Here is an 11,844-nt window from a genome sequence, read left to right on the forward strand (position 1 = left end):
GGACATGATTTATGAATGTTTGGTCCGTCCACCCAGGCACTTTCGTTGGTGTGTAAGAGACTCACTGTCTTGAGCAGTGTGCTCTCTCCCATAACCACCTGCATGTCAGGTTTATTTTACACCTTTCTCCTCTGGAATGTCTCAACAAAACAAATGGAAGACATAGAGAAATGTTAGATATGATTAAGCTTTTATTAAATGTGTTATTGTGTTAATTTAAATGAACTCATGCATGTATTAAAGATATGCTATTGACTGTAATAAAGTGTTGCAGTATTGTGTCGTGGCCTCTCATGGGTGCGTGTTTGCAGGTCGTGTGTTGGGGCTGGATGGCTGCTGTTACAGTGTCCTGCCTGTAGAGGCAGCAGAGAGTGGCAGCATCTCCTGCACCCGAGCGGTTGGAGATCTCAGCTCATCCTCTGATTGGGTGATTATGCATTGCATTATTGCAGACTCATTGATCTTTATAGCATGCGGATCTACTGAGGGAGAGGACTCGGTGGATGTAGTGGGCATAGAATGGGGGATCCAGATGCTGCAGGGATCTGTGGAGATGCACTGACTGTGGGCATAGATCACAGTGGACTTCTGCACCTTCTTTCTAAGCTCAAAAGCATCACTAACCCCATGGGTTAAAGATCTCTGGCCCCACGCCGGAAATCTGGCGTGCAGAGACTTTAGATCAGGCAATGAATTATTACTAGCGTATACGAGCTCTGATATTACCAGACCGGGACGCAATTTCATTAAAAACAATCACTGATGTGGTGTTTTTTCGGATGAGCTTTAACCAGTGGTAGTCTGTTTAGGCGACGTACTGGCACAAGAGCACTGTTCTTATCCAATCTGCAACTAGTTTCAACTTTCTGTGAGGCGGTGCAAGGAAGTATTTGCGGGGACTGTATGAGTTGATTACTGCACAATAGGCTAGCATGCATTGAAATAGACGGAGCATGGAAAGGAAACTTGTGAAGGTTGGCGCAGACACAAGCACAATAGAACGGGTGGTGGAAAATAGGGTTGGTTCGATGATAACGGTAATGATGCACAAACGTTCGGCTTATGTTGTTACAAATTAAAGGAGCCCGGGAGCTGCTTTGCACCGTGTGTTCGAAAAAAATACAGCATGGGACAAGCGGCAAAAGGTGTTGTCTCGGCATGATACAGATCCCTCACACAAAGCAGCTGTTCGGGCTCTTTGTTATACGTCTGCGTTACTGGGAGCTGTGGCCACCAGGGGAGATTCTAGGATCAGACCTTTAGTGGGGCTCAGCCCCTAATGAGAATGTAACGGTATGCAACACATACAGTGCCTTGCAAAAGCTTTCAATCCCCCTGCTAAATCACTAATTTCACTGGATAACAATTACTACATTAATATTTTTCTATATATGATATTTTAATTTACAAAAATAATACTTTTAATGAATTACTAGTAAGTAACATGAGTTTTTTAGGGGTGCTGAGATGAAATTTAGGTGTGCTTGAGCACCCCTAAAAGAGTCTAAAATCGGCACTGGTGGCCACTGTAGCTGCTGCCGCTTCATCCATCCAAAACTGCATGTGCAATCATAAAGTCCGCGTTTATAGCGGAACATGACCTGTCTTTCAGGATAGCGCCAGTGACCTGTGTAAAACATCACAGGACAGAACTGCACTCTCCAAACTTAGCGTGTCAAATAGCATACACGGGCCAGCTACCTATCCACTCACAACATTACCTGTCACATTAGACAATGTTTAGCGCACAAGCTGTCCAAACAGATGTTTTCACAGAACGTTGACGAGTCCACAAACGCAACATGGACAGAATTTTCAATGTCTTAGTCCGATTCTATGATGATCACTTGGACAAATTTGTAACACAGCGTCTTGCTACTCGACCAAGTTTAATTGAAGTTGCACTTTCATTTTTAATAGCGTTTAAGAAAAAAAGGAAGCACTTTTAATTTGAGCACGGTAGTACAAAATTGTATTAATGTATCTATATTTTTTTTGTTTGTTTTACAATTTTGAATTACAGCTGTTGTGGTAATGCTAAATGAATGCACGTCCTATTTTGTTACCCCCCACCAAGAAAAAAACATTTCAGGCTCAAAAAATGTTGTTGCTTTAAGCCCTGCTAACCGACTTCAGTCTGTGTGGGTCACATTAGTTCCACAACATTAGGTGATTGTGTCAGGAATGACATACATTTCTGATTATCCCTGCTATAATTATGAGGAAAAGGAGGGTGAGAAGGCCAGAGCGCTGTGGAAAGCTCTAATGAGGTCTGGAAGGAGCATGTGCAGTGAGCCTTGTAGTAGCTTCAACACTAAAACATGAGACTCTTTCCTGCACAGTGATGTTGCTCAGTGATACTGACCTGCCCCAGAGAGTATCTGATACGTCACCGTTTCATTCAACATTCCACAACATTCTGATTGGCTCAGACGCCACACTCTGGATTTTGTCCAATCAGAGACACATCTTGTTGCACATTGGTTAAACAGAGCTCCGAAGAAGCCAGAGGCATGATGACAGGGAGGCGCATTTCACAACTTTCAGTCAGTTTATTTTGCTGTTATTGAAAATGTTTTTTTTAAAATACAGATCTTTAATTGTAAAAATATATACTGTCAAGTTAGACTGTCTAAATTAAAAACAAGTCAATATCACAAATTTATTTGGATGATAACTGCTTGGAGGTCACAGCAGCCCAAAGGATTGTGGGAGAACTTTTTTGCATCAATAATCAACAGGAAGAGGGTACACAGCAATTTAAAGAGAAAACAGCAAAACAAACGTGAAAAATCAGAATCGCATTGAAATAAAATACCCACATGGACATAACTACAGTAACAACACAACTATCAGGATCTGGGAGACAAAAAATGCTACCTGTATGGAGAGCTAACAGATCGCCATGGAAACTACTTAGAATGTATCCCAAAAACAAAAAGCTTTGCAAAAACAAAACTGACAAATAATAGTATGAACAGCACATGCAGGGTTTTATGCCTGATAAAGGGGGTGTAGGATCACACTATCACTTTCTTCCTTGGAAATAGTCTAAAATACGTTTACTGTTTTAGTTCAATTCTAAAGCTTGGGGAGAGAAACCTGCAGTGGCCCCCGTGTATATGGGGGGGGGGGGGGGGGGGGGGGGAGAGACAACAGATCACTACAGGAAAGAATGTGGGACAGGAAAGTGTTGCTGTAGTGACTGTTCAAGCATTTTAAGCTTCATATCAGAAAACCTCTCTGGACTTTCATCCATAAATATGTTTAGCGTTGTCTTTCTCACACTGTAACGTCATAGAAACGGCAGCCACAGCTCAGGACAACAGTACAGTACAAAACATCAACAATCAATTTAAAAAAAAACAAAACTTTCTTTTAACTTTTCTTTTTTGAGCCCCAAGTTGATATGAATAGAAATATCTTCTGTAAAAAGTTACAAATATTAAAATAAATAAGCTTCCCTTTCAGTCTGAGTAGTAAAGTTGCGTAGTTCCAGGCCAGCAGTCCTGGCCCCGCCCGCTCTGGGCCGGCCCCCCTGGCTCAGTAGACCCAGTTGACAGGAACCCACTGTGGTTCTGAACACAGCCCGTCCACAGCTGCTCGCAGCTTCTCAAACGCAAGGTCCAGATTGTCGTTGACGATCGTGAGGTCGAAGTAGTGGCGGTATGACCTCTGGATCCTGGCACTTTCATCCACTGTCTTTTTCAGATCGACATCCTGAGAGAGAGAAAGCAGGAGAGACAGCAAAAATTAGGAGGAGAGAACGCAAGTGCAGTTTCAGAATTTAAATGTATTTACCTACTGCTGCTCCTTACCGCTACACCACACTGCTGCTCCTTACCGCTACACCACACTGCTGCTCCTTACCGCTACACCACACTGCTGCCCTGCTCCTTACCGCTACACCACACTGCTGCTCCTTACCGCTACACCACACTGCTGCTCCTTACCGCTACACCACACTGCTGCCCTGCTCCTTACCGCTACACCACACTGCTGCCCTGCTCCTTACCGCTACACCACACTGCTGCCCTGCTCCTTACCGCTACACCACACTGCTGCTCCTTACCGCTACACCACACTGCTGCCCTGCTCCTTACCGCTACACCACACTGCTGCTCCTTACCGCTACACCACACTGCTGCTCCTTACCGCTACACCACACTGCTGCTCCTTACTGCTACACCACACTGCTGTTCCTTACCGCTACAACACACTGCTGCTCCTTACCACTACACCATAAATAGTTCAAAGTCAGTCAACTATAAAAATGATAATCACTTTTGTGTGTGGTAGAGTGTGTGTGGGTGAAGTATGGACTGTGTCATACAGTGTGTGTAGAGTTTGTGGGTGAAGTCTGGAGTGTGTGGTATTGTGTGTGGAGTGTGGTACAGTGTGTGGTGTGTGTGTGGGTGAGGTTACACTCACTGTCAGCTGTTTGGTGCTGATCCCAGCATCCACGGCGGCTTGGTGCATGGCCCGCAGCGTCTCCAGCTCGGGGGCGGCGATGAACACTACAAACGGCATGAACTCCGCTGTCTTCAGGATCTTCAGGGCCTGAGCACGGACGGACGGACGGACGGACAGACAGACAGACACATGCTTTAAAACACAAACCTCCACAGCTCAAAGTCAAAAACTCCTACAAAGCAGCAGTGTAGCACAGCGGGGGGGCGCAGCGCTCGTAACTGAAAGGTGGCTGGTTTGCTTCCCCACTGAGGCACTGCTGTTGGGCAAGGCACTTCACCTACAACTGCCTCAGTAAACATCCAGCTGTATAAATAGATAAAACTGTAACCTGTGTAAGTCACTCTGGATAAATGTAATGTACATAGAGTGTTTCTCCAGAACATGTGGCTTTAGCACCCCCTTCAGGAATTCCTGGGTTCCTACACTCATGTTCTGCACACATGGTGACATCACAGTGGATTTTCTCTCTCTCAGTCAGGAGGTACTTGTCAAACTGAAGTAAAGCGGAGAATTGACAGAGAGGCATAGCCTCTCTAATAACAGACACAGGTCGGGAGGTGGTGCGGGGCTGGGGGCCCGGTTCCGCCGGTGGTCCGCACCTGTGGGTTGACGTCCAGGATGCAGGTGCGGCCGGTGGCCACCACCTCGTGGATGGAGTCAATCTTGGTGCCGTAGAGGTTCCCCTCGTATTCGCCGTGCTCCAGGTAGCGGCTGGCTCTGATGTCTGTCTCCATCTCTGTCCGTGTCACAAAGCGATACGATTGGCCGTCTCGCTCATCCTCGCGCGGCCGCCTGGAAGTGTCTGAGAGAGATATTATTATTATTATTATTATTATCATCATCATCATCATCATCACAGAAAGAGCTGAGCTACGCAGTCATTATACCGCACTATCAGGGTGTCAGAGTTGAGCTACACAGGTGTTACTCTGCATTAAAAATGTGAGAAGCTGAGCTACAACGCCATTCAGACTGTGCTGTCTGTTTTCATGGCGCTTTGTCCTTGAACAAACCTAAAGCAGCACACTCACTTGTCTCACAACATCTCGAGTTCGGCAGTCAGTGAAATGAATGATGAATATCATGCAGGGATATTAAAATGTTGCTTAAATTCTGTTCCTCAAATCTGAGGACAAAGCACCGCAGTGGAGGGGCTGAAGCCCCATGCTTTTTAGGAATCTCTTCACGCATTTCCCTTTTTCACCTGTCGCAGGCACCATCAGTCTCTCCTCCTCACACCCCCTCCATACTAACTCATTGTCATACACTAACACACAGTCTGAGGCTAGTCTCCACACTACAAATCCCACAATGCACCATAACGAACTTCAGCTGGAGGATAGGTACATCTCCACTGACATCCTCTGAGAGATTTGTAGGTGCACAATGAGCCCCTAGAGGGCGCCACCGCAGCAAGTCGAGTAGACACAGGCTGACAAAAACTACCCCACCCAGCCAGAACTAAGCCAATCCTGTTCTGCTGCTACAGACTGCTAGTCACTATCAGCCAATGACACAGCTCAGGTTCGAACCCAGGTCTGATCAGAAGGCCTTGGCCTGGGTGTAACAAGCTGAGCCCCTCGGTGAGGTCCGGTTTATCAGTCTCGGGTCTCGCTCAGATGTCGCTCAGGTCGGGCACTCCACACTCACGGGGTACCGTGGTGCCGAATCGGGTTGGGTTGAGCACCACCAGCCGGTTCTTCAGGGTGCGACGGCCCACACCCTGGGCTCCGATCAGGACCAGGGTCTTCCTCTGGAATGGGGGCATCTTCGCCACCTCCTCGTAGATCTGCAGCTCGTGCCGGTCAAACTCTGCTCACAGATCATATGACATTCAACCAATCACAGCACAGGAGGAATGGCTGATCAAAAATGACCAATTAACATGTTTAACATAACATTGGCCCTCTCCCCCTGAGCAAGGATCCCAAACTGCTTCAGTTCCAGCAATTAAAATGGACACTATATGGAAAATGTAATCTGCTCAGCAAAGAAAGAATGCCTTAATAACAATAATAATAACAATAATAATATAATCTGTACGCACCAGCATTCCTGGCTGTAAGGTACATCATCTTCTTCTTCTTTTTCCCACTGACAGTACCACACAGCATCCCTGAGAGTGACACAGAGGCGTCAATACCCTGAGCTACCAGCAGAGGGCACTCTCTGCCCTCTCTGAGAGTCAGACTGCAGTCAGATACTAGAGTTCTTAGTGGCCTTTTAAACACAAAGGTTTATTTTACTTCACAATGAATCATCAGATGAACCACAGCCAGGTCAGGCCAAGAGAGGACCAGAGAGAAGAGGGAAAGGACTGTGAGGGTGGAGATGTGTACATGTGTGTGTGTGTGTCTGTGTGTGTGTGTGTGTGTGTGTGTGTGTCTGTGTGTGTGTCTGTGTGTGTGTGTGTGTGTGTCTGTGTGTGTGTGTGTGTGTGTCTGTGTGTGTCTGTGTGTGTGTGTGTGTGTGTCTGTGTGTGTGTGTGTGTGTCTGTGTGTGTGTGTGTGTGTGTCTGTGTGTGTGTGTGTCTGTGTGTGTGTGTGTGTGTGTGTGTGTGTCTGTGTGTGTGTGTGTGTGTGTGTGTGTGTGTGCGTGTGTGTGTGTACCTGAACCATCAAAGTCTCTAGGGACGAATGCCTTCCTCTTCTCCTCCAGGAACTGGCTGGGAATCAACCCTGTGGCCCCGCCCACAAGATGACACGCCTGTGGGAGGGGCAAAACTCTCAGTGACAGACAGTTACCATCCGCCAATTACATCTAAGCCTAACCATGAGTCAGTCCTGTCCCCACCACACATACACATACACACACACAATCAGAGCTGATGAAGGTTTGAGACCACACCCACCTGCCACCAGTTTGGGTCCTCCCTGTTGACGATCTGAAGGATGTCCCCTCGGGAAAAGGCAAGGCCCGCCTCCCGGCAGGGTATCAGATTGTCATTGGCTGGATTGTAGTCAAAGTGCGGCCGCACATACACCTGTGATTGGGTGAAAAGAGACCCGAGTCATAACAGGAGGCCTGATATCGGCTAGCACCCTCTCCCCCGTGCCTGTGACAGCGGAGACAGCTTTCTGCCTAAACGCAGGGCACAGGTCTCTGCAGAGGACAGCCCCACTCATACAGCACACTGGCTGTGTGTTAGAGAGACTGCAGACACAGCTGTGTGTTAGAGAGGGTCTCAGCACAGCTGTGTGTTAGAGAGACTGCAGACACAGCTATGTGTTAGAGAGGGTCTCAGCACGGCTGTGTGTTAGAGAGAGACTGCAGACACGGCTGTGTGTTAGAGAGAGACTGCAGACATGGCTGTGTGTTAGAGAAGACTGCAAACATGGCTGTGTGTTAGAGAGACTGCAAACGTGGCTGTGTGTTAGAGAGACTGCAAACGTGGCTGTGTGTTAGAGAGGGTCTCGGCAGGGCTGTGTGTTAGAGAGGGTCTCAGCACGGCTGCGTGTCTTGGCAGGGCTGTGTGTCTCAGCAGGGCTGCGGGATCGAGTCCTGCAAGTGGCAGTGCTGCTGCACATCCCAGAGCACCATCTTTACACTGCATTTTACGCTTGGGCCTTCCCCAGCCTGGGGGTGTGTGTGTGTGTGTGTGTGTGTGTCTCCTCACTGTGCCCCAGATATCAGGCCGAGTGTTATTAATACGGTTCTCAATGTTCACTTACAGCCGCATGGCATTCTGGGATTCCATTAAAGCAGCCATCACAAACTGACTTTCTGACAACGTTACATAACCATGAGTGTGTGTGCCTGCTTTTGTGTGGGGTGTACCTGCGGGGGTGCGGAGGTGTGGGGGTGTGGGGTGTACCTGCGGGGGTGTGGGGGTGTGGGGTGTACCTGCGGGGGTGCGGGGGTGTGGGGGTGTGGGGTGTACCTGCAGGGGTGCGGAGGTGTGGGGGTGTGGGGTGTACCTGCGGGGGTGTGGGGGTGTGGGGTGTACCTGCGGGGGTGCGGGGGTGTGGGGGTGTGGGGTGTACCTGCGGGGCACGGGGGTGCGGGGGTGTGGGGGTGTGGGGTGTACCTGCAGGGGTGCGGAGGTGTGGGGGTGTGGGGTGTACCTGCGGGGGTGCGGGGGTGTGGGGGTGTACCTGCGGAGGTGTGGGGGTGTGGGGTGTACCTGTGGGGGTGCGGGTGTGGGGTGTACCTGCAGGGTGCAGGTGTGGGGTGTACCTGCGGGGGTGCGGGGTGTACCTGCAGGGGTGCGGGGGTGCGGGGGTGCAAGTGTGGGGTGTATCTGCAGGGGTGCGGGTGTACCTGCGGGGGTGGGATGTACCTGCGGGGGTGTGGGTGTGGGGGGTACCTGCGGGGGTGCGGGGGTGTGGGGGTGTGGGGTGTACCTGCGGGGGTGTGGGGGTGTGGGGTGTACCTGTGGGGGTGCGGAGGTGTGGGGGTGTGGGGTGTACCTGCGGGGGTGTGGGGGTGTGGGGTGTACCTGCGGGGGTGCGGAGGTGTGGGGGTGTGGGGTGTACCTGCGGGGGTGCGGGGGCGTCTCGGTAGCTGGGCAGGATTTTGAGGGTGATGCTCCCGCTGCAATCCTTCAGCGTGTCCTGCAGCTGGCCGGGGTTGTTGCCCACGTCCTGCCCGTTCACCTCCTTGATGATGTCACCCACGTGCAGCAGACCCTGCCTGTCAATCATGCCACCGTGCAGGATGCGGGCGATCACCAGGTCGTCCCCCTCCACCCGGAACGTCACGCCCTGAATGATAACACCCCGTTACCTACCCACAGCAGCCCCCTCTGCGGCTCTCCATCACTCTGCACAGCACACCACATTACCGCCACGGAAACCATACACTCATGCAGCACAAGAACACAAAATGCCCAATATCAATTAAGTACTAGTTATCAAAAAACAGCCTTCAACTTAGCCATTGCTCTTTTCTCTCTCTCTCTCTCCCTCCCTCCCTCTTTCCCCCTCTCTCTCTCTCTCCTCCTCTCTCTCTCACCAGCGGTTCTCCTGCTTTCTTTCGGATTCCAATCATCCTCACGGCGTCCGCCTGCATCAGGGCGCTGTTCGCCGCGGCGTCGTTGTTGAGCTCTGTGCCGGAGGGCGGAGCTTCGTAGCACTTTGACGCCACCATGTCATGGGCCTCTAAAAGGGACTGGAGGAGAGAAAATCAGGGGAATATCAGGAAACCAGCAAAAATCAGGGTAATATCAGGAAATCAGCACAAATCAGGTGAATATCAGGAAACCAGCACAAATCTGGATAAATTAAGGGAAGCAAGGAAAAATCTAGAGAAACGGAGTTAGTGTGGTTCCAGCTCTGCAGTGCAAAAGGGGTGTAATGAGCCAGTCTGGTTCCAGCTCTACAGTGGGACAGGGGTATTAGCACAACACAAGTGAGGCTTACAGAGATAAAAGAATAGAAACCAGATAACTATCAGTCCAGAGAGTCGCGCTGGATTAGAATCAGTTTGGAAGTAAATTCTGAACACTCTGTTATCAACACTGCAGGCATGAAACAAGATTTTCAATGTCTCTCTCTCCCCCTCTCTCTCTCTCACACACACACACACACACACACACACACACACACACATCTGTCACGTTATCCTAGGTCAGCGGAGTTTTATCCCCAGCTTACAGCGCACAGCGCAAGCCCTGATTGGAGCAGAGACAAAGCTGCCAGAGGGTTTGGATTCTGATTGGTCCGAGGAGACAGAGCCCCAGAAACAGCTCTTTCTGGATGAAGTGTTCTGGTCAAAGGATGCGGCCTCTCCCTCACTGTGCCGAAGGGCTTCCTCCATTCAGTTCAGCTCAATTCAGATGGTAATGTCTGAGGATGCGGGCCCTGGCACTGCGCTCACCGCCTTTGTGGCAGTGTTTCCCACAATGACACTACACTTCCAGGATGGCACTAATGCTTCAGTACCAGTGTGGCTAATTGCCTAACCTGACTGAGTGCACTTCTGCAAGGCACTCTGGCCTAAGAGGGCCAGCTGAACAAATGCATGCACACGTAAATGGAGTTTTATTTACACAAACACAAATGTGAACATACAGCGAATATACAGTGAAAATATATTTTATATATATATATATATATATATATATATATATATATATATATATATATATATATATACACATACATATGCTGTATCTTTTTTGTTTATCTGCTGTCCCTCAGTTTGTAGTAGGAAGACACACATTTGGTTTCCATGGGAACCATTAGCTCATACTCTCCCTATGGGAGAGGGATTTTTTAGATGCTTTAAAGAGTATGTCAATGTAATAACATTTAATAGAGTTAATAGTAATACGTAATAGAGTTCTATCTCATGAATTGTGGGAAATATTTGTCACCGTTTCATTTTTTCATATTAACCAGAATAACAGGGATTGCATCTCTGTCTCAGTCTCTTAAAGCTCACAATGACTGCAAACTCTCTAGGTAACAAAAATATTTTACATATATATTGTTATATATGTTGGATTGATTTAATTTGACTGATGGCTGGTGAGTTTTTATCTGTAAGATCTTAGAAGAAGAAGCTGGAGAAACACTGTATATCAGCTCTATCTCTGATCAGCACACAACACCTTGCACTTAGTATACCTCCACTATGACTGATCTCTGATCAGCACACAACACCTTGCACTTAGTATACCTCCACTATGACTGATCTCTGATCAGCACACAACACCTAGCACTTAGTATACCTCCACTATGACTGATCTCTGATCAGCACACAGCACGTAGCACTTAGTATACCTCCACTATGACTGATCTCTGATCAGCACACAGCACCTTGCACTTAGTATACCTCCACTATGACTGATCTCTGATCAGCACACAGCACGTAGCACTTAGTATACCTCCACTATGACTGATCTCTGATCAGCACACAGCACCTTGCACTTAGTATACCTCCACTATGACTGATCCCTGATCAGCACACAGCACGTAGCACTTAGTATACCTCCACTATGACTGATCTCTGATCAGCACACAGCACCTTGCACTTAGTATACCTCCACTATGACTGATCCCTGATCAGTATGCAGCACCTTGCACTTAGTATACCTCCACTATGACTGATCTCTGATCAGCACACAGCACCTTGCACTTAGTATACCTCCACTATGACTGATCTCTGATCAGCACACAACACCTTGCACTTAGTATACCTCCACTATGACTGATCTCTGATCAGCACACAGCACCTTGCACTTAGTATACCTCCACTATGACTGATCTCTGATCAGTATGCAGCACAGCGTATTCAGTGTGGCTGCAGGCACCAAGACCTTTCAGTTAAGACCTGGAGAAACTGAGCGTGTAAAAGAGTCTCCCCCATCTGTTTTAAACCCTCTCTTTCTCTCTCTCTTTCTCCTTCTTTCTCCCCCCTCTCTCTCCC

The 11,844-nt window shown here is 48.6% G+C and overlaps 1 protein-coding gene across 2 annotated transcripts in view; it reads right to left on the bottom strand.

Moving 5' to 3' along the window:
• Positions 1 to 3,141: 3,141 nt before the first annotated feature.
• mpp6b (membrane protein, palmitoylated 6b (MAGUK p55 subfamily member 6)) overlaps positions 3,142 to 11,844 on the bottom strand; it is a 26,384-nt gene continuing 17,681 nt past the window's right edge. For both annotated transcript variants that reach the window (XM_036555523.1, XM_036555522.1), the window contains 9 exons: positions 9,427 to 9,582; positions 8,949 to 9,176; positions 7,325 to 7,456; positions 7,083 to 7,179; positions 6,521 to 6,589; positions 6,124 to 6,285; positions 5,073 to 5,275; positions 4,432 to 4,560; positions 3,142 to 3,720 (listed from right to left, as the gene is read on the bottom strand). In XM_036555523.1, the coding sequence (XP_036411416.1) occupies positions 3,544 to 3,720; positions 4,432 to 4,560; positions 5,073 to 5,275; positions 6,124 to 6,285; positions 6,521 to 6,589; positions 7,083 to 7,179; positions 7,325 to 7,456; positions 8,949 to 9,176; positions 9,427 to 9,582 (1,353 nt within the window). In that variant the 3' untranslated portion in view covers positions 3,142 to 3,543. The remainder of the gene's footprint in view (positions 3,721 to 4,431; positions 4,561 to 5,072; positions 5,276 to 6,123; positions 6,286 to 6,520; positions 6,590 to 7,082; positions 7,180 to 7,324; positions 7,457 to 8,948; positions 9,177 to 9,426; positions 9,583 to 11,844) is intronic.

The sequence above is a fragment of the Megalops cyprinoides genome, chromosome 21 (assembly GCF_013368585.1).
Source record: "Megalops cyprinoides isolate fMegCyp1 chromosome 21, fMegCyp1.pri, whole genome shotgun sequence".
NCBI classification, from domain to species: Eukaryota; Metazoa; Chordata; class Actinopteri; order Elopiformes; family Megalopidae; genus Megalops; species Megalops cyprinoides.